General features: G+C 41.2%; 1 protein-coding gene across 1 annotated transcript in view; it reads left to right on the top strand.

Moving 5' to 3' along the window:
* Nucleotides 1-26,873, top strand: part of WASF2 (WASP family member 2) — a 71,345-nt gene that overhangs the window by 25,529 nt on the left and 18,943 nt on the right. Inside the window, 1 exon segment of the mRNA XM_079928693.1 lies at nucleotides 24,510-24,682. Within this exon segment, the coding sequence (XP_079784819.1) occupies nucleotides 24,553-24,682 (130 nt within the window). The 5' untranslated portion in view covers nucleotides 24,510-24,552.

The raw sequence follows: 26,873 nt of genomic DNA, 5'->3' as shown, positions 1-26,873 counted from the left end.
TTCTTGTTTACACAGCGTCCACACTTTTTTCTCCTGCCAGCAAACCTCAGGCCTTCACCTGATACATTTTCATTTTTTCTTCTCTAGATTTTGCTAATTCTTTTGCTTCCTTCCAGACCACTTGGGAAATATTCTTTGTCAAATTCCGTTTCCTCCAAGTCTGAAAAATGCCAACAAAAATTTCTGTAACACTTGTCCAGTTTTTTAAAATACTGGCATTTTTTTTTTTTTTTTTTGGCCGCATGCTGTGCAGCTTGTGGGATCTTAGTTCCCCCATCAGGGATTGAACCTGGGCCCTCTGCAGTGAGAGCGCAGAGTCCTAACCACTGGACCGCCAAGGAATTCCTCCAAACATCTTTATTAACGTGATTTCTAAAAGGAAAAGTAGTAGTAAAATGCGTCTGTATTATAAGATAGGTAGAGAAGTATTACTACTGTCAACTTCCCATAGATATTTGGGAAATCCTTACTGTGTGGTACTGGAGGCTGTGATAATGCCTGTTAAAAAGGATTATACCAATCTAGAATCAAAGGTGTATGTATTGCCTCACTGATCTGTTGCCCAGGTAGTGTCCATTGCCTTTCTTCTGATTGTACTTATTTGCAGTAACAGTCTCCTGGACTGTGTCCAATTAAAGATGTTGACCTTCACTAATAGAGGACTAGTATTTTTTGGTCAGTCTCTAAAGAAGCTTTCAAAATTATTCCAATACAGTCTCTGGATTTTTAAAGCTCAAACTACCTCTTTGCTTCTCCTTTCTCATATAGAATGCATTTAACCAAGTGCACATCCACTAGGGCAGGAGAGGGTGGGACAGGGCAGGGACTGTGACATGTAAGTCAGATAGTTTTCCTTCCAGTTACCTACTATGTTATAAGGTTTGAGGAAGGAGTGGATAAAACTGATGACTAGCATAACTTTTTTTTTTTTTTTTTTTTTTTTACGGTAGGCGGGCCCCTCACTGTTGTGGCCTCTCCCGTTGCGGAGCACAGGCTCCGGACACGCAGGCTCAGCGGCCATGGCTTACGGGCCTAGCCGCTCCGCGGCATGTGGGCTTTTCCCGGTCCGGGGCACGAACCCGTGTCCCCTGCATCGGCAGGCGGACTCTCAACCACTGCACCACCAGGGAAGCCCTAGCATAACTTTTTTTTTAAACCACTAAGATGACTTTTTTTTCCTTAAATCATGAAATGTGCTTTTATAGTAGCAATAGTCTTAATAATAATTATATTTTTGTTTTTTAAAATAATGTGTATTTTGTAGTTCAAAGCTGTTAAATTTCTTATTCCTGCTGTTTTTTTTCTTTAAATTCAAGGAATTGCTATATTTAAATGGATTGTTTTTTTAAAAATAAATTTATTTATTTATTTTTGGCTGTGTTGGGTCTTCATTGCTGTGCGTGGGCTTTCTCTGGTTGCGGCTAGCGGGGGCTACTCTTCGTTGCGGTGTGCGGGCTTCTCACTGCGGTGGCTTCTCTTGTTGCAGAGCACAGGCTCTAGGCTTGCGGGCTTCAGTAATTGCAGCATGCAGGCTCAGTAGTTGTGGCTCGCGGGCTCTAGAGCGCAGGCTCAGTAGTTGTGGCACACGGGCTTAGTTGGTCCACGGCATGTAGGATCTTTCCGGACCAGGGATCAAACCCGTGTCCCCTGCATTGGCAGATTCTTAACCACTGCACCATCAGGGAAGTCCTTGTATTTTTTTATTTGATATAGGAAATTAAGAAATACTTTTAGAACACATTATGTACAAAAGACTATGATAGACGTGATCCCTGTCCCAAAGAAGCCTATATTCTAGGAACACAGAGATACATGAACATGTCGCAATATTGTGAAATCTCAGACCTTTGTTTTGGATCCTTATCTCTGCCCTTATTCTATCTAGCCTTCTAGCCATCTTTTCCTAATAACAATTTTTGCTAATCAATTTAAAGAATACTATGCCAGTTTATTTTAAAATTAGATAAAATGGACAAACTTCCAGCAAAAGGAAACAAGATGACTCAAGAAAAAATTGAAAACCTTTAACTATTAAATAAATTGAATTTATAGTTAAACAACTTTTCCCACAGAGAACACCAGGCCCAAATAATTTCCAGATGAATTTCAAGATACAGCCTAAGGTTTTAGATTCAGTTATAAATCCCACTTTTTCATGCTATTGTCCCCCATTAAGAAGGTGACTGTATGGTTTACATTTTCACTTCCTGGCCTTCCTGACATGGATCTCTATTAAGGGGAGTGGATTGTTACAATTTATTCTTCATTAGCTCTCACTCCTTTTCTCCTACCTTGCCTTTTCTCTGATTTTTTTCTTCATAGTCAGCAAGAGTCAGAAAGGACCTTTTCATTGTTTAGAGATTTTTTCTTTTCTTTTCTTTTCTTTTAAAGAATTACTTTATTTACTTATTTGGCCGCGCTGTACAGCTTGCGGGATCTTAGTTCCCAGACCAGGGATTGAACCTGGGCCCTCAGCAGTGAGAGCTTGGAGTCCTAACCACTGGACCACCAAGGAATTCCCTAGAGATTTTTTCTGAGCAGATTCTGTTCATCCTTCTGTCCACTTATCCAGTATTTTATGAAGAATTGATGGGTGACCGAGTGCTGCTCAGCACCTCAGGATTTAAGAGATAGTACCTTCCTTCAAAGAGTTCACAGTCTACCCCTGTTACAACTGTAATATGGGATCGATGTCATAATAGAGGAATAATAGAGTGCTACTGAAGCAGTGGAGAGCTTGATTAATTCTTTCTGGGGAACAGGGTCAGGATGGTTTCATGGAAGCAATTACATTTGAACTGGGCAGGGAAGGATTAATAAATTTCAAGAAGCAGGGGAAAAAAAAAAACTGAAAAAAAGGTATTCCAAGAAGCAGGAAATATCTTGACTGAAATCACAGGCATGAGAGTACAATAGTGGATGCAGTGTAGAGCATTGTAAAGATGTGACCAGAAAGGAGGCTGAAGAAGTGTGTTGATGTCAGATAATCAGAGGCCTTAAGTACCACAATATTTGCCCCTCTCTGATTTTTCTGTCTCAGTCTAGTCCTTCTAAAATCTCTAACTCATCTTCAATTCTCAGATGAAAAATTTCAGGTTTGCCTGCGTGTCAGGTGTCACTGTGGCTGAGATTCGGTCATACTGTTTTAGCTTAGTGCTAAGAGAGACCAGTCTTCATCTTGTTCATTGTTGGGAGGCAGCATTCTGAATGACCTCCAGCCGTTCTAGGCTTTCAGAGGTTTCTGAAAAATAAAAAGTAGCTCCTTTCTACAAAAAGCATTGGGGATGTTCAGCCTCATTAGCAGGGAAATGCACATTAAAACTACAGTGATGTACTGTTTTGTGTCTATCAGGTGGGCAAAAATTAAAGTGTGACAAAAAATGTCAGCTAGGATATGAAGCAACCGGAACCCAGCAAACAGTAGTGTAAATGGGTACAACTGTTTTGCAAAATGATTTGGTGTTGTTATCTCATGATTGAAGACGTGCATACCCTCTGACCTAGCAATTCCACTCCCAGATATCTACCCTAAAGAACTCTTGAACATGTGCAGTGGGAGACAAGTACAAAAAAGTCCATAGCAACACTGTTGGCATTAGCAAAAACAAACAAAAAATCCAACCTAGGAAAAAATCCCAGTATCCATCAACTCTAGATCGGATAAATAAATCACAGTGTGGCCATACAGTAGAGCACTACGTAACCGTGGAAATGAGTAAATTGCAACTATAGCAAAATGAATGAATCTCAACAAATTGTAGAGTGAAAAGTTGCAGAATATACATTATGATTAGATCCCTATAAAGAAACATGTGAGACTAAAAATATAATGTTTAGAGATAAGATGTGATAAAGTTATCACTATTTGGGGTAGTGTTATCTCATGGTGATGGAGGGAGATGGGTTTGGGGAGGGACATGCAGGGGACTTTAAAGCTAATAGCAATATTGTATATCTATAAATTTTAAAACATTAAGAAAAGTTTGGTGATACCTGCTCTAGTCTAGTGTTCCCCCAGTTCTGCTTTCACACACAGACACATTTTTCAGAATGTAAAAACTGAGATTAAGTAATTTAATTGTTCAAAAGAGAAAGCTTATCAGTGACAACCTGGTCTCAAACTCAGTATAGAGCAATTTCTATCATCTTATGTTGCAACTTTCCCATTGTAGATTCTATCGATCAATTAGAAGTGCTTCCACTTGGATTACTGCCTCAGTCTTTCTCCCCTTCATGTAATACATTCTCCACATTGCTGCCAGAGAGAGCTTTCTAAATGCAAATCCGATCATGCCACTCTCTGGCCTCAATCTTAAATAGTTCCCAGTAGCCTTCAGCACACTCCAAGTGCTATAGTGCAGCATACAAGGCTCTCTGTGCCTGGGCTTCTGTCTGCCTTATTAGCCTCACCACTCGTGACTTCCTGCACTTCAGCCACACCAGGCTATTTGCTGTTCCTGGAACGCTGTTTGCCTCTGCACACATTGCTCCCTCCACCTGAAACTTAACTAACCCTTTTTGTCTTTTAAAACACTCTTTTTTTTTTTTTTTTTTAATTAATTTGGCCACACTGAGTCTTAGTTGAGGCACACGGGGTCTTAGTTGCCGCGTGCGGGATCTTCGTTGTGGCATGCGTGATCTTTTTGTCGCGGCATACAAACTCTTAGTTGCGGCATGTGGGATCTAGTTCCCTGACCAGGGATCGACCCCGGGCCCCCTGCATTGGGAGCGTGGAAGCTTAGCCACTGGACCACCGGGGAGGTCCCTAAGACACTCTTTCTTAATGACCCCCTCCACCCCTGATCTGAGCTGGATGCCTCCATAACACCTTGAATTTAACATTTGTGGCCACATTTATCACTGAGTATTATTGTTCCCTTTTTTAATTTGTCTCCTTCAGTAGCTTTCGAGCTTCATGAAGATAGGGGCAGTGTTGAATTCTATCCCCAGTGTGTGGCACAGTGTCTGGTATGTCAGGTTCATTGAATGAATGAATGAATGAACGAACAAACGAATAATTGGATATCACTTTATACGAATGCCACGTGTAGTTTGAAGTTGTCATTTGTTTGATAAATTCTCACCAGTTCTATCTGTATTTATAAGTGCAAGAAGGAAAGGAAAGAAGGGAAAGAAAGAAAGTCAGGCAGGCTGGTGAGTGAGTAGATGAGATGGGGAAGAAGTATTGAGGGGAGGGAAGCTAGGAAAGGTTCAGAGGCTTATTAACATTTTAGGCCAAGTGCCTGGAGATTTTAATAACAGCCTGGATTTCTTTCAAGCTGAGGACATGTGCTGATATTCATGACTTACCCTATTCTAACCTTCCTTAGCCTTTTTGAAAATTTATCTTCTTTGGCTGATAACTCTAGCATTCATCTCTCTTTACATTAGGAAGTAAGAGCTTTGAGGTGCATGAATAGAAGGGAGGTGGCAGATTGCTCATGTTGGTCAGGGTGGCCTTGAGCTTTTTTTGTACTAGATTAGACCCCTGATATTTTCTAGGGCTTGGAGAGTGTATGTAGATCCTGTCTTGTGATCTGGTGAGCTACCAGGAATCCTAGTCTAAAACAGAGTTTAAACTTGGACTGTTCAGATTGGGTTCTCTTCCTTCAGGAAGCAGTGCTATAAGACTGGAGGTCCAGACATTCTCCCCATCCTCACCTTCGTGAGGGCCAAAGCACAGGAGCCACTACCTGTAGCTTTATTCGCTTGGTAAATACCTATTGAGCATTCTCTCTGTGCCTAGTATGGTGGTAGGCACTAGGATTATAGATAACTGATCACCAGCCTCAAAGAATCCAGTCTTGTGGGAGAGCAGTAAGAAAATCAGTCATTTTAAAGCAGTGTGATGGGATGGGCATGCACAGGACGTTATGAAAGTTTAAAGAGTGTGTGGGGGAGGGGCACCAAGCTCCTTTGGGGCAAGGCATGTCAAGAGATGTTTCACTTGAGCTCAGCTTTGGAAGACCGTAGAAGTTGGGGGTTGTGGTAGGTGGTTAGACTTGAGCAAAAGTATGGAGGCAAGAGAGAATGTGATTCAATGGGGAGCCATGGGAAGGTCCCTGGGACTTCAGGGAAGGGTATGTATATATGAAGATGTGACAGGAGATGAGACTGGAGCCAAAGAAAGGGACCATACTGTGAATGACCTTTTCTACTTTCCTAAATAAAAAGGGTTATCAGTAGAAGTGTTTTCATTCATCTAATGTTAGATGTTTACTGTTTCTCTTATTGTTGTCTCTTGAGCAACTGAGTTTTATCTAATGTTTTATTTCTTTGGTTTGTTCTTTTTATGATCCCTGAATTTGGAGCCCTCTTTCCTTTTATTCTTTAGGTTAACTCCGCTTTAGTACTATCTAGTCAAACCCCATACTCAGGCATTGTGGAGAGGATGATGCATTGCTTTTAAGGCAGCTTGGAAGGAGGAGGATTTAAATGACCTTCAAAGACTAATGTCAGACCCTCACGTCAATGTCACTGCAATTCATGCATGCATGGAGAGTGGGAAAGGGAACTTAATTATGGAGGAGGGGAATCGTAACCCGGCTTGAATGGGTAGTTGAAAGTCCTGCATCCGCCCCTTAGCCTCAAAAAAGGACTTTCTTACATTTGCTGCCAAAGAGGTCATAGGCAGAGTCCACATAAATACCATCCTCCCTCTGGGGTATGTGAGCCTGTCTTATTCTTTTGCTTTCACAGGTGCAGAATAGGTTCAGCAAATAGTATTCTGATCTCCATTGAACAGAATTTGGCATCTTATTGTTCTTTTCCAGAAAATCAATCCCTTTAAAGCATGGAACATGGCAATTTTAGGTCAGCAGGCATTTAAAAACACCTTTTAACTTTTAAGGGCTGGCCTAATAAGATATATTTTGTACAAAAATACCAGTGTTAACCAAGATGAGACTTGAATCATTTAAATCTTGAAAGGGGCTTAGTTTTAGCTGCTAGTACACTTTTTACCTGTGAAATTACTTCTTGTTGTCTTTTATTTTTTTTTTTTTTTTTTTTTTCTTTTTTTTTCTCTTTTTTTCTTTTTTTTCTTTTTTTTTTTTCTTGTTGTCTTTTAATGGCACTGTCCTTCTGGAGTTCTGTGAGCATCATCAGATATCAGGCTCCATTCCTTCTGCTAACCCTTGGTAACTGTTCAAAATTCATTACAGTGTTTGGAATGAGGGAACCCACAGTGACCCATGTCACTATCCTTTTGGACCATAAAGTAGCCTTCCATAGTTAGCCTGGATGACAGCAGAAGCCAGCCTTATGTAGTCAGGATCTGCTTCAACGTGGCTACAGTATGAATGACCAAAGGAGTTAGTCATAGTTAGGCTTATCCATTTCATTAATTTGTTTTGAGAAGTCACATCAGTGAGGCAGAGCTGCACCTTTGGCTCATTAATACAGGGGTCTGAACAGAAAAATTTATTTCAGTGAAATCCTTGAGAGTTGCTGAAAACACATGATGCTTCTTTGTACTTTATTTTTTTCAGCCGCACCTCGTGGCTTGCAGGATCTTAGTTGCCCGACCAGGGATTGAACCCGTGCCCCCTGCATTGGAAGCTTGGATTCTTAACCACTGGACTGCCAGGGAAGTCCCTCTTTGTACTTTAACTATTTATTTATTTGTTCGTTTGTTTGTTTATGGCTGCTCTGGGTCTTTGTTGCTGCACATGGGCTTTCTCTAGTTGTGGCGAGTGGGGGCTACTCTTCGTTGAGGTTCGCGGGCTTCTCATTGCGGTGGCTTCTCTTGTTGCAGAGCACGGGTTCTAGGTGCGCGTGCTCAGTAGTTGTGGCACTCGGGCTTAGTTGCTCCGCGGCATGTGGGATCTTCCCGGACCAGGGCTCGAACCCATGTCCCCTGCATTGGCAGGTGGATTCTTAACCACTGTGCCACCAGGGAAGTCCCCCTCTTTGTACTTTAAATAGAACTTTTCTACTTTGGAGGGAAAGTGCTGTACAAACATGGCCCCAGTTGTTACTGGTACACCATATATATTCATACAGTTCTTGCTATTTCTAAAGTTTGAAAAAAGTTCTGTGTTAACCTAAATACAATTTTAATTTTTCTAAACACATATTCATATCTTAAAACAAGACTCATTGATAGATTTTGGTAGGAGGTAGAAAAACAAAGCTCAGTCTTCTTAATTCCTCATCTGTGTGAGCCTTTTGCCTCTATTTTAATAGAAATTCTTCAGTGTAAAGACCATGGCAGATCCCCTTTTCAGAGCAGTTCATAGAGATTTAGGTACGCAATTTACTTACTCTTGGTCACCAAGAAAGAGTAAAAATGAAAGGACCAGATGGCTGCTAAGGGAAAATGTTGTAACATCAAACTTGAGGGGCTAGACCAGAGAGCAAGAGAAGAATGCTTGGGGGTAGTCTCAAGGAACTACAATTGCTAGTAACAGAATAGAAATTAGGTAGTGGAAAATGTAGGCTACTATACCAGAGAGATGCTCCTAACAAATTTTGGCTTGGAATTGTCTTTCTAAGTAAAGCTTTTGTGATTATTGGAATGCCACAGAATTCAGCTCTTGGCTTTTTGTCCCACGAAGGTATTAGAATTTAAAACAGACTCTTTGACATGATTTATGGCAGACAAGAAATACCAGTTCAGTTAGGGCAGGTGTTATTTAATTACCCTTCTCTCTGGGAGTGGGGCTTTTCCCACTAAAATTGTTTGTGGGTGAAATCACAACAAAGATCCATAAAGTACAGCTTTATATATATATTTAAAATAGACATCAGTGTCTTGAATTTTTCTAATGTCAAAGGTTAATTTAAAATATTAATGCTGAAAAGATTAAGATATTAAATCTAGGCAAGAATGCATGTACATATTGTAATTACTTCCTTTTTACAATTAAAGTAATTGGATTATATTTAATGAGCTATTTACATTTAATAATTAAAAAAAGACATCTTTTCAGTATTCCCCATATGCAGAAAGAGATTGAAGGGGGGAGACTCATTTCTGATATAATTATGTTTACTTGGGCTAAAAAGGAAAAACAATTGTGCTTTTTAGAAAAATGCTCAGAAGAATATTATTTTATTTTATTTTGGGGGGGATTTTTTTTTTATTCAAACAGAAAGACACAAAAATTATAATCATCCTCATCAGTTCACTCAGTCCCATGTAATTAATTTTTTTTCATCTTAAGAATATTATTTTAAAATATACATACAGTCATCACCCGTTACCTGCAGTTTCACTTTCCTTGATTTCAGTTACCCGAAGTCAACAGCAGTCCAAAATTATTAAATGGAAAATTACAGAAATAAACAATTCGTAAATTTTAAATTGCACACCATTCTGAGTAGCATAATGAAGTCTCACACCATCCTGCTCCATCTTGCCCTGGACATGAATCATCCCTTTGTCCAGCATATCCAGCTGTGTATGCTACCTGCCCGTTAGTCACTTAACAGCCATCTCGGTTATCAGATCAGTTGTTGAGGTGTCGCAGTGCTGTGTTCAGGTAATCCTTATTTTACCTAATAATGGCCCCAAAGCGCAAGAGTAGTGATACTGGCAATTCATATATGCCAAAGAGAGGCCGTAAAGTGCTTCCTTTAAGTGAAAAGGTGAAAGTTCTCGACTTAGCAAGAAAAAAAATATCGTGTATATATAGGGTTCAGTACTTTCAGTCATCCGTGGGGGGGTCTTGGAACGTATCACCCTTGGAGAAAGGGGGACTACTGTATACAGTTTAGGAAATACCCATAGGAATGTGTTTTGTGGTTCATTGTAAAAGAAGATGAAAGATTAGGCACTTAAAAAAAAAGTCCATGATGACAAGATTTCTTGAGCTCAACAGTGCACAGAGAATGAAGCTCAGTGACTTTCAGGGACCTCGTAGGTAAAAGTAACCCATCAGAAGTGACAGAATCCCAGATGCCTAGCTGTTTGAAAACAGGAGTTTGTTTGAAAAGCAGTAGCATCTGAACATGTTGTCTGAGGCTGGCACTTTAAATGAGCCAGTGTTTATGTTGTTTAAAATGAAAGATGTGAAGCCCCTGAGCAGCTGGCTAAAACTGGATGTAGAGAGGGAGAAAGCAGTGTGTTATTCTCATTAACACCATTTCAGTTCTAGGGTAAATATGTCAGGAGGGCTTTCTTAGGTTAGCATGTAGTCTTTTTTTCGAGGGGGAAGAAACTGGTCTGTGGTTTGGTGGCACTTGTGTATGAAAATGAGAAATATGGGCATAGTCTTGGTTTGGGTGTTTTGTGAAGAGTCATTGTGGTGTCATGGACACAGATGGACCTGGGTTTAAAAGCTGACTGTGTGACTTTGATAAAGTTACAGAACTGCTCTTAGTTTTTAAATTCTCTCATCTGTAAAATCAGAATGCTACTACTTACCTTTCAGAAGTGTTTTAAAGGTTAGATTTGTTCAAGAAAATGTGAATGAATACCTGACACATTTTCGGCAGACACTACAGGATACAAAGAAGTTTTAAGAATCCCACCCTTGGCTCCCAATAGCTGCTGCTGTTACTACTGTTTCTGTTAGGTTTAAGGATATTTTGTTTTTCAGTTCCTATATTTAAAGAATTATACACTCCCAAAATCTGTGCTACAATATAGAATGTAGTGACCTCCATAAAAGGTTCAGCATACTTTTTGGCACTTTCGGAGAGGGAGAAATGACTTCAGACAAGAAGAGTCAAGGAAGACTTCTTAGAAGTGGTGACATTTGCCTTGGGCCTTTAAGATGAAAGGATTAAAAAAATTTTTTTTTTAATTTTTAAGAAATGCCACAATCCAAATAATAGTACCTTTGAGACTATTTGCTTTCAAAGTACATAAAGTGAAAATACTGATTTGACTCTTGACTATGATTTGGAAGACTGATACCCTTTGTCTTAATCCTTAAAATTGGTATAATGTAAGCAGAGGCCATCCATTTCTTTCTCAGCACTTGTCTTCACACTCCCAGAGAACCTGTTTCAGAAGGTAAGAGGCCCACCTACTGCTTGGTTTCCACTGAGACCAAAGAAAAGAGAACCAATTAGGAGAGCCCCTTGTGTAATGCGCAGTGCTGTTTAATTTGACTTGTTCTCCTTAAATTATTTTATTAGCGCTAGGAGGTAAGTCCAAACAAACTCAGCTTTTCCTTTGAATTAGCAATAATGAGAGCTGTCAGTTATTGAGTACCTACTGGGTGCTAGATACCTCTCTAGAAGACTTACGTATGTTATCTCATTTTATCCTTAGAACCATTCTGTGAGGTAGGTTTTATTTTCCCCATTTTACAGATGAGGCTTAGAGAGATTAACCAGCCCCAAATCATATATAACTAGTGGCTCAGGGAATCGTTGAGTCTCTCAACTGAACTTGCCTCTGGGTTCACCAAGCTGTATTGATTTTTGAATATGGTAAGCACCTGTATGAGTATTAACTTTAAAAAAGAAAAGAGAAATTGTCATTATTAATTATGATTATTCAGAAAATTAATTAAATATTTTGTTCAAGGGACTTCCTTGGTGGTCTAGTGGTTAAGGTTCCGCGCTAGCAATGCAGGGGGCCTGGGTTCAATCCCTGGTCAGGGAACTAGATCTCGCATGCCGCAACTAAGACCCGGCGCAGCCAAATTAAAAAAAAAAATAAATAAATAAATGTTGGGCTTCCCTGGTGGCACAGTGGTTGAGAGTCCGCCTGCCGATGCAGGGGACATGGGTTCGTGCCCCGGTCCGGGAGGATCCCGCATGCTGCGGAGCGGCTAGGCCCATGAGCCATGGCCGCTGAGCCTGTGCGTCCAGAGACTGTGCTTCGCAACGGGAGAGGCCACAGCAGTGAGAGGCCCGTGTACCGCAAAAAAAAAAAAAAAAAAAAAAAGTTATTCAAATATGTTATATGCGTATGATGATGATATCCTACCTACTTGCAGTGCTTTCTTATTTGTTTGATTTCAGGATACCTGTTATTCCTTTTAAAAGTACTCCATGGTATACACTTATTGAAGATAAATTGAATTAATCTGACTTTAAAAATTTTACAGTACATCTTTATGACTTGGAAGTACTTTTAAAAGTACTCCATGGTATACACTTATTGAAGATAAATTGAAATTAATCTGACTTTAAAAATTTTACAGTACATCTTTATGATTTGGGACCTTGCAAAACTAGAGTGGAAATCAATTCTGACTTAAACAGGAAGCTTGTGGCTTTAATCGCTGGGAGAAGGGAAATAAGGAGGTTGAGCCCCGTGATTACCCTTTCTGTCTAGATGTATATTCTAACCATGGAGCAAGGTGGGGGATCCCAAGCAGAGCACATTAGTCTTACTGAACTGAAGAGACAGAAATTGTAGTTCAAGGGAGGCTGAGGCAACTGGAAGCTGTGAGGTAGAGTTCTGGAAAAGAGGGAGCTATGCAGAAAACTGTTCTAGAAGTCTTCTCAGGGTCCTCTTGAGGCTTGGCGGATCACCCACATGCCTGGTGGGGTCAAGCTACAGGAGGTGGGGGAAAGAGGGACCAGGAAGTTATGAGCTAACTGGTTCTCAGTGCAGGGGTATGTTTGAATTCCTACTAGCCAGAGGAGAGAGCCCATGTGGCTCACTCTCCAGCAGAGATCCAGTAGACAGCATCCAGTAGAGATCACAGAAGGGCCACATCTGTACTGGGGCTAAAAGATCCAATAGAGTAAAGGCTGCTCAAGACCCACCCTAACAAAGCTTAAAAACAAGCCTCAGACATACCAAATTGAACCGAAAGTCACTTCACTGCCTACAGGAACAAAGCCCAGCACTCTTGCAACCAAGACAACAATGCTAGTTACTCAACATTGTAAAATCACAATGTCAAACATCCAATCAATCAAAAGTTACTAGGAAAATGTGGCCCATAATTAGGAGAAAAATCAGTCAGTAGAAACACTAAGAAATGACAAAGGTGGGACTTCCCTGGTGGTCCAGTGGCTAAGAGTCCACGCTCCAAATGTAGGGAGCCCAGGTTCAATCCCTGGTTGAGAAACTAGATCCCACATGCATGCCGCAACTAAGAGTCCACATGCTGCAACTACAGATCCCGCATGCCTCAACTAAACATGCCGCAGTGAAGATCCCACGTGCTGCAACTAAGACCTGGTGCAACCAAAATAAATAAATAAATAAATATTTTTTTTAAAAAAGAAAAGAAATGACAGAGGTGATGGAATTACCAGACACAGGTATTAAAACAGCTGTTATATCTATGTTCAAGCATATAAAGGAAAATATGAACATACTAGTTAGGAGGTAAACATTCTAGCTTTGCAAATAAACAGTGGAATTTGGTTCCAGTCTCTTTTATTTTTATTATCTTTCTTCTTCCCATGCTGTTGATGATTTGGTAAAATTTGAATATTCTCTTGTAAGTCTGAGTCATAGAATCGTATCATTTCAGTGTTGGAAAGAACTTTTAAAGATCATCTTGTTCACCCTCTCATAGTGTAGAAAAAGAAATATTATATTTCATTGATTCTGAGATGTACATTTTCCCTACATTTGAACGTTTCTTGAATCATGATGCATTTTAGATTTGATGAAATACCATAAAAGCCCATTAGAATTGTGACTTTTCTGTAAATTCTTAGTGGTAGAATTCAAGACTTCCTAGAAAACTTCCCTTCTTTATTCTTTATATCCAGATCCTGCCCAGTTCAGCTCTTTATTCCAGGAAGTCTGTTCAGTTCAAAGTGATCTTTTCATCCTTTCTATTGTCATCATTGCATCATTCGTTTGGTAACTGAACTTCTGTTTGCTATGTTACTTAACTGTGTTTTATCTGTCTCCTCAATTAAATTATAAGCTCTTAGAGTCAGGGGAGGGATTTTATATTTCTTTGTGTTTTCTAGTGTCTACTTGATAAATATTCATTGATTGATAAGTGTACTATAATTAGTAATTAGCCATTTATACAACTGAAGCTTATTAATAGTGTTGTTTAATGGTTAACTATGTGCCAGAACTAAGTGCTAGATAGATGTAGGATTAGTACTTCTATTACTGCTGCTGCTGCTGCTGCTACTACTAGTACTACTATTACAGTCACTACTACTATTATTGTAATTATTCTGAGCTAGGTACTATATTAAGCATTTTATACATGCATCATTTCATTTTTCTTCACAACAGCCTTAAAAACTAAGGATCATTATACTAATTTTAACAGATTAGGAAAAAGACTAAGAGATTGACTGCTTGCCAAGGTCCCAAAGCTGAAATTTGGCAGTAGTGGGTTGAAAGCCACACCTCTTTCTCTAATGTCCATGCTCTTGCTGCTCTACATCACTGCTTATTAGGTTTTGAGGGCTTTGGTAACCTAGTAAACTGAGGGTAGAAAGAAAAGAAATGGGCACTTACTTTTCACCCTGTTCAAGGACTTTTCCTTATAAATCCCATGTTTTGAATGGTGAATAGACCTTGTGAGAGGAAGTAGATGTACAGCTGCCCTTTGCTGCTCTTAGTTGCTGGCAGCTTGGCTGGTAGTGACAGATGAGTGTGTGACCCTTTTTCAGCAATGAATTCTTGTTACAGCTGGCAGAATAGAATAGTTGATGTGGAATTTCATGGCAGTTTGCTTCATAATTCCACTCCCTGGTGTTCAGATGTAGTTGTGATTGCTAGGTCTGTCTCCTCACTTAAGTTGGTATATTAACAGTCACATCCAGGACTACTGCTTCTGTCTGCTCCATGACCACACGGTGTGTTTGTGTATTGCCCTGAGCTGTCAGCAAAACATTTTGCTGAATTTCCTTTTTTGTTGTTTCTCTTTACCTTTTTTCCCCTGGCCTTTCTCATTTGTGTAAAACTGGTTTCTTTTTTGGCCTTTTTATCCCAGAGAGGGAGTAGTTACTGCAGAGAGAAGCTTGAAATATGAAGAGAAGTATCATAGAGATTAGCACGCATAGTTAGAGAGCTAGCAGGTTGAAATGAGACTTACTCAGTGCCTGACGTGCTGTTTGGCCCTGATTATCTCCTTCCTCCCTCATTTTCAAACTTGCCTCTGTATCTAATCCACCAGTGGGTGCTCCATTGCCTTGTCTGTAGGGAGTTTAACCCAGTGCAGTAGACTACTTGGAAGAACCAGGAAAGAAAGGTTACGACCTAGCCCCATTTTCTCCATCCCTGGGTAAGGTAGTAAACTGGGATTAGACACTTCCATAAAAACCCACTGTGTGTTCCCATACGGTAGCACATGTCCAGATTAGGCTTCCTCCCAGCTACTCAAAGCGCATGTACTTGGAGAGGAATGCATTTTGTATCTATCCTCATCTCAAATTTTTGGCCACCACCAACTGGTGATCACTCTTTTCTGTTATTGGCTATAAATAAAGGAAGCTCTTAAAAATAAAGAAGACTTTATTAGGGCTTGTGTGAGTTATTGACACATTTCTAATAATCTTGTGAGCTGATTTGTTGAGGTTTGATACTTTGTTTTGTTTTGTGAGTTAGTCTTTTTTTTTTTTTAATATTTATTTATTTATTTGGCAGTGCCGCGTCTTAGTTGCGGCATGCAGGATCTTTAGTTGCAGCATGAGAACTCTTAGTTGAGGCATGTGGGATCTAGTTCCCTGACCAGGGATCGAACCTGGGTCCCCCTGCATTGGGAGCATGGAGTCTTAGCCGCTGGACCACCAGGGAAGTCCCTCCTTCACCTATTTCTTTCTTCCCCCCTCCCCTCTGGCAACCACTTGTTTGTTCTCTGTATCTATAATTGTTTCTGTTACTTTTTTTTGGCCACGCCATGCAGCTTGTGGGAACTTGGTTTCCCGGACCAGGGATTGAACCTGGGTCACAGCAGTGAAAGCACCGAATCTTAACCACAGACCACCGGGGAACTCCCTGTTTCTGTTACGTTTGTTCGTTTGTTTTTTAGATTCCATATATAAGTAAAATCATACAGTATTTGTCTGACTTATTGCACTTAGCATAATACCCTCTAGGTCCATCCATGTTGTTGCAAAGGCAAGATTTTATTCTTTTTTTAAAAAAAATATTTATTTATTTTATTTTTGGCTGCATCAGGTCTTAGTTGCGGCACACGGGATCTTCATTGCAGCATGCAGAATCTTTTCATTGGGGCGCGCAGGCTCTTCACTGGGATGCGCGGGCTTCTCTCTAGTTGTGTCCCAGGCGCTCAGTAGTTGCGGCACATGGGCTCTGTAGTTTCAGCATGCAGGCTCTCTAGTTGTGGCTCGATTGCTCAGTAGTTGCAGCGTGGGCTTAGTTGCCCTACAGCATGTGGGACCTTAGTTCCCTGACCAGGGATCGAACCTGTGCCCCCTGCATTGGAAGGCAGATTCTTAACCACTGGACCACCAGGGAGGTCCCATACCACATCTTCTTTATCTATTCATCTATTGATGGGCACTTGGGTTGCTTCCATATCTTGGCTATTGTAAATAATGCTGCAGTGAACTTAGAGGTGCAGATATCTTTTTCTTTTTCTTTTTTTAATAAGTTTATTTATTTGTTTTTATTTTTGGCTGTGTTGGGTCTTCGTTGCAGTGCATGGGCTTTCTCTAGTTGTGGCAAGAGGGGGCTACTCTTCATTGCAGTGCATGGACTTCTCATTGTCATGGCTTCTCTTGTTGCAGAGCACGGGCTCTAGGAGAGCGGGCTTCAGTAATTGTGGGACGCAAGCTCAGTAGTCGTGGCTCGCAGGCTCTAGAGCACAGGCTCAGTAGTTGTGGCACATGGGCTTAGTTGCTCCGCGCATGTGGGATCTTCCCAGGCCAGGGCTCGAAGCCGTGTCCCCTACATTGGCAGGCAGATTCTTAACCACTGCGCCACCAGGGAAGCCCCAGATATCTTTTCGAATTAGTGGGGTTTTTTTCCCCCTTTTGATAAATACCCAGGAGTGGAATTGCTGGATCAAAAGTAAGCCCTTTTAGATAGATAGTTTGGAGTATTTCAAACCATTCCATTTTAAAAAAATTTTTAATTTATTTTTTCATTTCTGGCTGCGTTGGGTCTTCCTTGCTGTGCAAGGGCTTTCTCTAGTTGCGGCGAGCGGGGGCTACTCTTTGTTGCGATGTGCTGGCTTCTCATTGTGGTGGCGTATCTTGTTGCAGAGCATGGGCTCTAGGCGCGCGGGCTTCAGTAGCTGTGGCGCACGGGCTTAGTTGCTCTGCAGCATGTGGGATCTTCCCGGACCAGAGCTCGAACCCGTGTCCCCTGCATCGGCAGGCGGATTCTTAACCACTGCGCCACCAGGGAAGTCCCCTAGACAATTCCATTTTGATGAATTAGGTATTGCTAGAAATTGGCTTTAGGTTGGGAAAGTAAAATGAACTTTGTGTCTGTTACTGCAAGTTATCAGTGATAACATTGTAGACTCTGTGTAATTGGGGTCTTAGAACAGGGAACTTGGGCAAAGGTGGAGATCTAGGAAATACTTTACGTTAATAAATCGTTTCTTTGGGGCGCAGAATACTTTGCAAACAAAATCTCAGTTTCGTATGGCACCTCTCAAGCATTTTTTTTAGTGCAGCTCACAGCCGAACTAGAAAGATGAATTGAAAGTTTTTCCCCAATTGCTAGTCATCATTAGACTAAGAACTAGAATCCAGGTTTCCAACTCACAGTTTTAGTGTATTTTCTTTTGGACAACCAGACGGATTCTACTAAAAAGAGAGCCTAATTTTGGCCATTTAAAAGGCAGTTTTCGGGCTTCGCTGGTGGCGCAGTGATTAAGAATCCACCTGCCAGTGCCGGGGAGACGGGTTCAAGCCCTGGTCCGGGAAGATCCCACATGTCGCGGAGCAACTAAGCCCGTGCACCACGACTACTGAGCCTGCGTGCCACAGCTACTGAAGCCGGCGCGCCTAGAGACTGTGTTCCGCAACAAGAGAAGGCATGGCAATGAGAAGCCTGCGCACCGCAATGGAGAGTAGCCCCACTCGCTACAACTAGAGAAAGCCCACATGCAGCAACGAAGACCCAACGCAGCCAAAAATAAATAAATAAATTTAAAAATAAAAGGCAGTTTTCTATGGAATAGTTGATACTAGAAGAAACTAATTTTGAAGTAAAAGTTATCCCCCAATTTTAGCTTTAAGAGCAAAGCTATGGTTAGAGCCTGAAGAGTAATAAAAGTAAGAACAAAAGGTGGTATTGCTCCCAAAAGATAATAGAAAGCTATGGAATTACCAGATGTGAATGGTCCTTGATATACAGTGTGTTCAAGGAGTAAGATACAGTAGTTTGGAAGTCCTGTTTCCCTGGGCTGCTTTCCCAAAACCAAATTAGGACAAGAAGGAGCTTTACACTTATTGAATGTAGGTCCATAGCTGGTGTCATTCCTTTATGAAATTGGAAATTTCTCCTGGTTTTAGATCACAAGTAAGCTTTTTTTCTTGGTTCTCCCAGTCACATAGTTTCTTTGTCCACCCTAGGAGTTCCATTTGTCTTGCTAGCTCTTTTGAACATTACTCTAGTGACCTAAACTGATTTGTCAGTAACTTCTTATGTTTGGAGAGAGTCTGGTTATATTTGTAGGTTTAGCCCCACCCTGTATTTCAATAGGAAGTGGGTAGATGCTTTAGTCTATAATGAGGCATTCCTCGTGATTGTTGCATGATAGTGAGGACTGCTATATGCAACAGTAAATTCATACTTCTTTAAACATTTTAACAGACAGACTTAGATTACAGTAAACCTGTGTGTTGTGTATTATTTTGAAGTCAAATGATTATTTGACTTTCAGTTGAGATTCTTGAACCGCTGTGAAACATACATTCTTTAACATAAAGAAATTTATTTCTTGAAAGAGGAAACTGGCCTACAAAGCAAAGCTCTTCTCATATGCCCCCATCCAAAGTGCTGTTAACTATAGAACAGTGGGAAATGCTGAAGTGAAAGCAGAAGTCCTAATTGCCACACATACAATATCCCCACATGTTCTCATCCCCTGCTACTGCTGATCAGCATTTTGGGGGTATGTTTCAAAGAGGAACTGCCTTGAGAAGCATTTCTGTTGTTACGGTTTTTGCTGTAGCTCAGATATACTTGCTTTTGGATGTGGCCATAGAAATCTGCAGGTGTTATCAGTGACCGTGGCTCTAAATGAAGCGTTGTTTATTTATTTATAATAAATAGCTAGTAGTACATATCATTGCCAGAATGAGTAGTCATCTGTTTTCTGTCCTGGTAATAATAAGAATTCAGAGTGTAGGGTACAGATGAGTGCATCCTCCCTCTCACATGCAGCCTTCCTTTATTATCTTCTTCCACCCTCCCAATCCCTACCTCTCACCTACTTCACCCCACTCCTGCTACAGGCTGTTGGGAACAGAATTGAGAGTTCAGAGTGTAGGGTACATGTCAAAGTCTCCTTTTGCCTTTGCACTGACCAAATGTGATATATAAATATTTCATGATAACTTCAAATATAAAGACTTGTAGAATCTTACTGTTGTGAAGGGACCTCAAAGAACACCTCATCCAGTTTCCAGTTCAAAGCATGAATCCCATAATGGTACTGGCAGTCTAGACTGGTCAATGTACTCCAGGCCATAGCTAGGAGGGGATGCCTGAAGTCTTTTATTTATTCTCAGACTCATTCTCAAGTTTCTTAGGCTGAAAATAGCCAGGGGTAAAGATGGGGGTTGCTGCTGAGTCTGGCTGGATGTCTGGAACTGGTCCAAAGCCAGTTTTTCCTTTGGACTTCTTTGGGTAGCCAACTCCCAGATTGGCTTGGGAGGTTCCCAGAGTGTAAATAACTTAACCCCAGGGCTTTGTCTGGAATGTCCTTTTTACCATTCTGGATCCTAGCCCTCCTGGTAACTAGATGAATCTAGATCTGGCAAAGGGTTTGATTCATGGTCATGATCCGCCCTTCTCTACAGTCCCTAGACCTCCCTCTGGCCTTGTGTTCAGAATGCAAGTGGCTGTTGGCCAAGTGAACAGGTTATGGCAGCTTAGGTAGAAGCAAATCCAGGAATTTTAGAACTTCTTAAAGATCATCTAGCTCAGTCTCTTTATTTTGCAGATGAGGAAACTGAAGCCCAGAGTGAGAATTATATCATCTTTGATTTAACAGGCATTGTAGAAGTCATCCAGTCTGACCTCTCAACATCATCTTCTTACAGTCTAGGAATCTCTCCCCCAACATGCCCAATAGCTGGTATCCAGAGGATGATACTGGGGAACTTATAACTTCTGAAGAGAACCCATTCTAATATAGGACAGCTCTAATTAAAAGGAACTAACTTAATTGAAATCTACTTCCCTGTAACTTTTATCTTCTCAGTGGTTCTAATTTAATTCCTCTCCTATGTAACATCCCCCAAGGTAAGATCTTCTCAGACTCCCAAGTTAGCAAATATCTCTGTAGCATATAATTTCCCTAATCAAAATAAAGTATAACTGAAAAAGAACTTTACTGATTCTATAAAGACAGGGCATTCCACTTTCATGTGTCCAAACTTCTTTTTCCAGCCAAGAACGACTACTTTCTTGGTTTTCTTCACTTTCTTTTCATTACTGGTACTAGCATTTAGCTCTTTTCATAATACTTTTATTTTTTTAAAATTTTTTATTAGAATCAGGACCTCAGTTCCCCCGCCAGGGATCGAAACCAGGCCACAGCAGTGACAGTGCCAAATCCTAACCACTAGGCCACCAGGGAACTCCCTCATAATACGTGTAATAAAGAAACATACATTTTATCACTTTGTGAGTATAACTGTACAAAGCTATCAGGAGAGAGCTACAGATAGGGCTGAAGTGTTGGACTCACCCCTGCAGCCTGTCTATGGTTCCTCAGTTCATATTTGCTAGCTGTGGTGGGTCTCTCCATTTCTATTGTCTCCTTCTCAGCCTGGGAAGAGTTTCCCAACTGGTCTTCTTACCTCCAGTCTTCTCCTGCCCAAATACAGCTTCCAATTTCTGTTAGAATGATTTATCTAAAAATGCAGATTTGCCCATGTCACTTCCTTAATTTAGTGGTTCGTCAACACCCAGTGCTCCACACATTTTCCACTAAATGACTTCTTATGATAGATAAGCTTTTCTCAACTGCATTCCCATAAGAAAATTAAACCCTAATGCTATTAGGCATCCATTGTATGTAATGTATTAACTTTTTACCAGTGCATCTGAAATGGTCCTAGTTGCTTACACTCTTGAAGAGAATTGAGGAAATAGTCATTCAAATTCTTTTCTTTGTTCTGTGGTTCAGATGAGGAACCCAGTGTAAAAGAGTAGAGAGAGAGAATGTATGTTCTTCAAGAGGTCCAGAAGCATGGCTGGGAACAATCTCCAGAAAAAAACTCCACAAATTTCATTGAAGTCTAGGGTTTCAACTTTATTATTATTTTTAAAAATATATATATATACACACACACATTTATTTATTTATTATAAATTTATTTATTTAATTTATTTATTTTTGGCTGCTTTGGGTCTTTGTTGCTGCATGCGGGCTTTCTCTAGTTGTGGCGAGCGGGGGCTACCCTTCCTTGCGGTGCACGGGCTTCTCATTGTGGTGGCTTCTTTTGTTGCAGAGCACAGGCTCTAGGTGCTCAGGCTTCAGTAGTTGTGGCTCGCGGGCTCTAGAGCACAGGCTCAGTAGTTGTGGCACACGGGCGTAGTTGCTCCACGGCATGTGGGATCTTCCCGGACAAGGGCTTGAACCCGTGTCCCCGGCATTGGCAGTCGGATTCTTAACCACTGCGCCACCAGGGAAGACCCTAGGGTTTCATCTTTAAATTTATGTGACTATTGTATTCTACTACATAATATGTCCATTGTTAAAAGTGTTTTAAAATATTTGTCAATGAATAGAATTGATTTTACAGGAGGATTTGCCTGAGGTCCGTGGAACTAAAAATAACTACCTTTTTTCTTAGCCCTGTAGTGGACATTTTATACATGTTACATTATTTAATGTCTCTAGGAAAATTGCCCAAGATAACACAGCTAGTAAGGTGTCAAGACTCAGGGCACTAAGGGAGGTATGTCTCAACTCCACAACTTGAAGCTGAGTTGAGTCAAGAGCCTTGGAAGTCTTTGCCCCATTTCTAAGTTTGTCTTCACTGGAATAGAGGGTTTTTTTTCCCTTGGTCAAATTAGTATTGTGGTTCAGATCATGCGTAATTCCATACTTCTTTGGCATAATACAACTAACCTTGATTATCCAAAAGAAAAATGAGCAGTGATGCAGGTAATTCCATATAATAGGGAATCTTGTCTTTCTCTGGTGGCTCTGAAACATATAAAATTACTTTTTTTTTAGTAGCAGATTCACTTTTCTAATTGTTTTGTCTTGATAGATATTGACATATTGTAATTTCTTGAGTACTCTAGCTGGTTGTGGGAGCTGGCTTTTTTTGGCAAGAGGTAGCTATCTTGCTATTGAAAACTTGGTTCCTCCACCCCAGAAAACATAGAGTTGACTCCATTTGTGTCTACTTACCCAAGGTACTTGGGAAAGCATAAATGCTAAAGTACCAAGGTGTCAGAGTGGCTTCCCCAGCTCCACCCCTAATCTGACATTTACCTAGCAATCTGGAATACAGTTTCCATTAGGTGTCCAAAGAGAATGTCTGGAATGCCCTGTCAGTGGCCATTCAGCGCAGAATTTCAAGGGGATCTGGCTCCTGTAGCTCCTCTAAGAAGCTAGAACAAGTTCTGAAATAATTGCTAATGGAGGGAGCCATAGTGGCTATTTTCACTCATCTCTGGCTGTACCCCTGAACTTCTGGTTCTTCCTAAAAGCTTGAAGTTTGGGAGTCTAAGGGCATCCAGAGGATGCAGAGTCCTGTGAGGTTCTTTTATTTGTAACACCTTGCCTCCTTTGCTGTTCTAAACTCTCTTTTCAGTATGAGTTAATAAAGCTTGCATGTTAGTACCCAGTACCCTTTAGATTATGTAAAAGAGGAGAAGAGGTAGACTGGGAGGGAAAGTCCAGAGTTTGGATTAGAAAACCTGTTTAGTCAAAGGGGAACTTAGCTGAGGAACAGAATGAAAATTATTTCCTTAGACAGTAGACAAACATTCAGGAAACACCTCTGCACCCCAAAGATAGGAACAGCTGCCACACAGTGACTATTAAAGGGAGGTTCTAAGTTATGAGCAAACAGCTGATTCTCTTGGTTCTTAGGCTGTTGCTGTTGGTGACAGGAAATCTTGTTTCCCAAGCTACTGGCTTCCTGTTTTATTTTTACTCTTAGCAGATCAGAATGTCCATAACAAGGAGCAGTCTGTTCCAAAGGGTTCTACTCCCTCTTTGAGCCTGAAGGGCTTTTTTTTTTTTCTTTTGGTCAGACAATATGTAGGTTCACTTTTAAGATCTATGATGTTTAGCTTGATTTAAGCATTTCGTATTCACAATCAACTTTTTTGGTGATGAGCTGGTGTTTTGAGATTTGATGTAAGTAAACCTCTGTGGGTTTTTGTTTTTTTTTTTTTAAAGAGGAGTTTGCAACCTTGGGGACTTGGGTATGTTACCTTTATGCTTTACCATTTAATTTGCCATTTTCCCTAGCACAAAAACCATTAGGCTGTTTTAAATTTCTTTAGTTTCACAAGATAGGGAAACAGTTCCAGCCCGATGTGCCTTGGCTGTAGTCATATCCATTTTGTTGGATAAAAAACCTCCTCCTGTCCTTGTAGAGCTAGGAATTTGGTAATCTAACTCTAAAACAATAGCTCAGCATGAACCTAAAGTGCTGGGGGATTTCCTAGGGAAAGGGGCTCAGCCGACAGGATAAGAAACAGTAACTGGAAGGTTTCCGGATCTGCTCCACTTCCTGCTGTTTCAAGAGCCTTTTGGCCCAGGTGTGTTGAACCGGATGGGAGAGAGAAAGGGAGCTGTGGGTAGAAGAGAAAGGACTAGGGAATCTTACAGCGCAGGGTGCTTGGCATCATGTTTGATATATTGAACGTGTAAAATTTTCCTTGATATTCTTTCATTCTGTCAATTTACAGACTAAACTTTGGTAGTGTTAATAGATACTGGCAGTATTTAGCTGTACATTAACAGTCCTCCATCAGGGAAGGACTGGAGAAGTTATGTCCTGTTGCAGATCAGTAGAATCATTATTGGCAACTTAATTTCATTGTGGAGACTGTCAGATGACAAAAGCTCTTTTTTGATTCTTATAATTGATTATCTGGAATCTGATCTGTTCTGGTTGTGGACCCCCCAAGGTTAAGATCTATACCATCCAGGACTTGCTGAATGGGCTGTTTTCTTACCATGTGTCCCTGCCTCTGGAGACTCTTGTTAGTTGGAGCATAGTTGTTATTTTAAGGTTTTTAGGTTTTTATGCTGCCTGTGTACCCTCAGTCAGCAGTCACCAGTTCAGAATTTCTAAACTTATCCAGCAAGCCTCTAATGGCAAACCTTTAAAAGGGGTGGTAGGGGTAAGGGAGGGCTTAAAACAGAAAAAAGATAGAAGATTTTTAAAGCTGTTCAGATCAGAGCAAAACAAAAGGAAAAAAGACTCACAGCCCTGGTGTGCCTGGAATTTGTGGTTGAGTAATACTTTTCCTGTTATTTCTTTTTTAGGTTGTTTTTCATCATTCAGAACGTTGCCTGAAGCAGGTCCACCATGCCGTTAGTAACGAGGAACATCGAGCCAAGGCACCTGTGCCGTCAGACGTTGCCTAGCGTTAGAAGCGAGCTGGAATGCATGACCAACATCACCCTGGCAAATGTCATCCGACAGCTGGGCAGCCTGAGTGAGTGCCGCAGAGAGCCTGTGCTTTGCCCTCAGGGGTCGTTGGTGCTCTTTATTTTGTTTCCTTCTCCTCCGTGTTCCTATTTCTCCCCCATCTGCCTTCCCTAGGTAGTGCGAAAATTTATCCCACTCCCACCCCCTCCCCAAAGAGAGGCTCCTTTTTGGTACAGATTCTTCCCCTCAACCCTTTCTTCATCTACCACCACCCTCTAGGTTCCCTCCCCCTCCCCCTCCACCTGCTTCAAAAGAAATCTGTGGGAAGGGTGGCAGGAAGGGCTGCAGCAGAAACTGCAGATGGAATGACAGAGCAGAATTCTCTGTGTGTAAAGTGGGAGGTTCACAGAGCAGTATCTTGGGTTGGGGAATGTGCCTGTAATTGCACAAAGCTATTCGACGTAGCCTGACTTTGTTGAAGCCTCAAATGTGCCAATAGTCTTTATCTACACAACACCCCCCCACCCCCCCCCCCACCCCCCCGCTTTTCTTCCCAAAGAGAAGTAAAGCAAACATGCATTCAGAGAGATTCTGGCTGACTTGTCTGCCTTGGTACACATTTTATTGTGCTGCAAGCCCCCAGGTCCAAGTTCAGGGTACAAATTACTTCTGTAGTCTCTGGGGTATTGGGAGTTTTGCAAGCTGTGTGAACACAGTGACACAAATTGGAGCTGGAGCCATTCTTCTCTAGGAGGAAGATGGGGGTTAACCTAGTCTGTTTTGGAGCTGAGGGAAAGCCAGCTCAACTGTAATTTTTTTTTTGATTGATAAGAATGAATAAGACTGCCTTGGGTGGGGTACATGCATGGGTTTGGATTTCTTTCTGAATTAAGATGACTTTGTTTGCTTGGAGCCGAGATATGGGAAGGGCAGATGCTTGGATAGGCTCTGCATTTGTCTAGTGCCATTCCAGCTCCCATAAGAACCTCTGTCAAAATGCCATTTTAGTGATCTTCCTTAGCAAAAGCATCTTGGTGTGAATTATTTCAGACATTCACCTCTCCTATTGCATCACCGCCCTTAGTGAAAACAGTGGAATATCAAGAAAGCCTGCATCCCCCCTCAGATAGTAATAGGCCCTGCCTTGAAAATAGGTGCCTGAGGAGACAGAGGTCTGTGACCATATGATGTATGGGGTCTGAGATTCCTAAGCCATCACCTAGCTCAGAGGCCATCTCAGTTGATCCAGGGCTTAGGGAAACCTGGATGGGGCGTCAAGAAAGAAATGAAACTCCGCCAGTGTCTGTCTTACACAAAGGAACATTGACAGCAGTGCAACAGCAGTATGGCTGACAAGGAAGCACATGAAGGCTGCAGAGAGCCTCACTGCTTCTTAAAAGCATCATTTCTGCTTCTGTCACCCTGAGAAAGCCAAATGGGTGGAAGTCAGTCACACACTGGTTCCTTCTCTATAGGACAAAGGACATCTAGCTAATGATACTTCTTATTCTCACTCAGCAGGAGTTATGCTCTCTCAGGTGTTTTTCCAGGGTAGTGTTGCTGGATGCCATTGCTCACTCTCCCACTTGTGATCAGAGCATTCCTATCTTGAGGAAGTTGATCGGAGGGACAGGGTTGGCTTGTGCCTGTGGAAACAAGATTTCCTCAGGTTGTAGAGCTAGCTGACCCTTTATTCATCCAGTAAACATGTATTGAACATATTTTATGTGCCAGATGCTGAGAGGATACAGCAATAGTAAGAAATGGTCTCTGCCTTCCAGGAGCTCATACTCTACCAGAGGAGAAAGAAATAAATAATTCTCAAGGGGAGAATGGGGAGAGGATGAGAAGGGAACTCACGTTTGTTGATTGCCTACTTTAAGCCGGGTTTTAATAGGATCTTCACATAGATTATCTCGTTTAATCCTTTTAATAATCCTATGACGTTAGATGTTGGCATTGCCATTTTTCAGATGAAGAAATGAAGGCTCAGAAAAGTAAGGTAACTTGCCTGCAGACACAGCAGTCAGAGGCAAAGTCAGACTTCCTAAGAATTTCTCAGTTCTGTCTCCTGTCTCTCTGTCTCTACCAACACTGCCCTGGTTTAGACCGACTGTAACTCTCACCTAAACTGTTGTCCTAGCCTCCCTCTGGCCTCCCTTTCTCTGATCAACCCCCTTAAATCTATAAACCTAAAAATTGTATAAAATCTTATAAATCTTAAACCTATACTCTTGCCAGAGTGGTCTGCCCAAAAC

This window comes from Stenella coeruleoalba (genome assembly GCF_951394435.1).
Source record: "Stenella coeruleoalba genome assembly, chromosome: 1".
NCBI classification, from domain to species: domain Eukaryota; kingdom Metazoa; phylum Chordata; class Mammalia; order Artiodactyla; family Delphinidae; genus Stenella; species Stenella coeruleoalba.
Note: the sequence above shows the minus strand (reverse complement) of the source record. Positions and strands in the feature narration are given on the sequence as shown.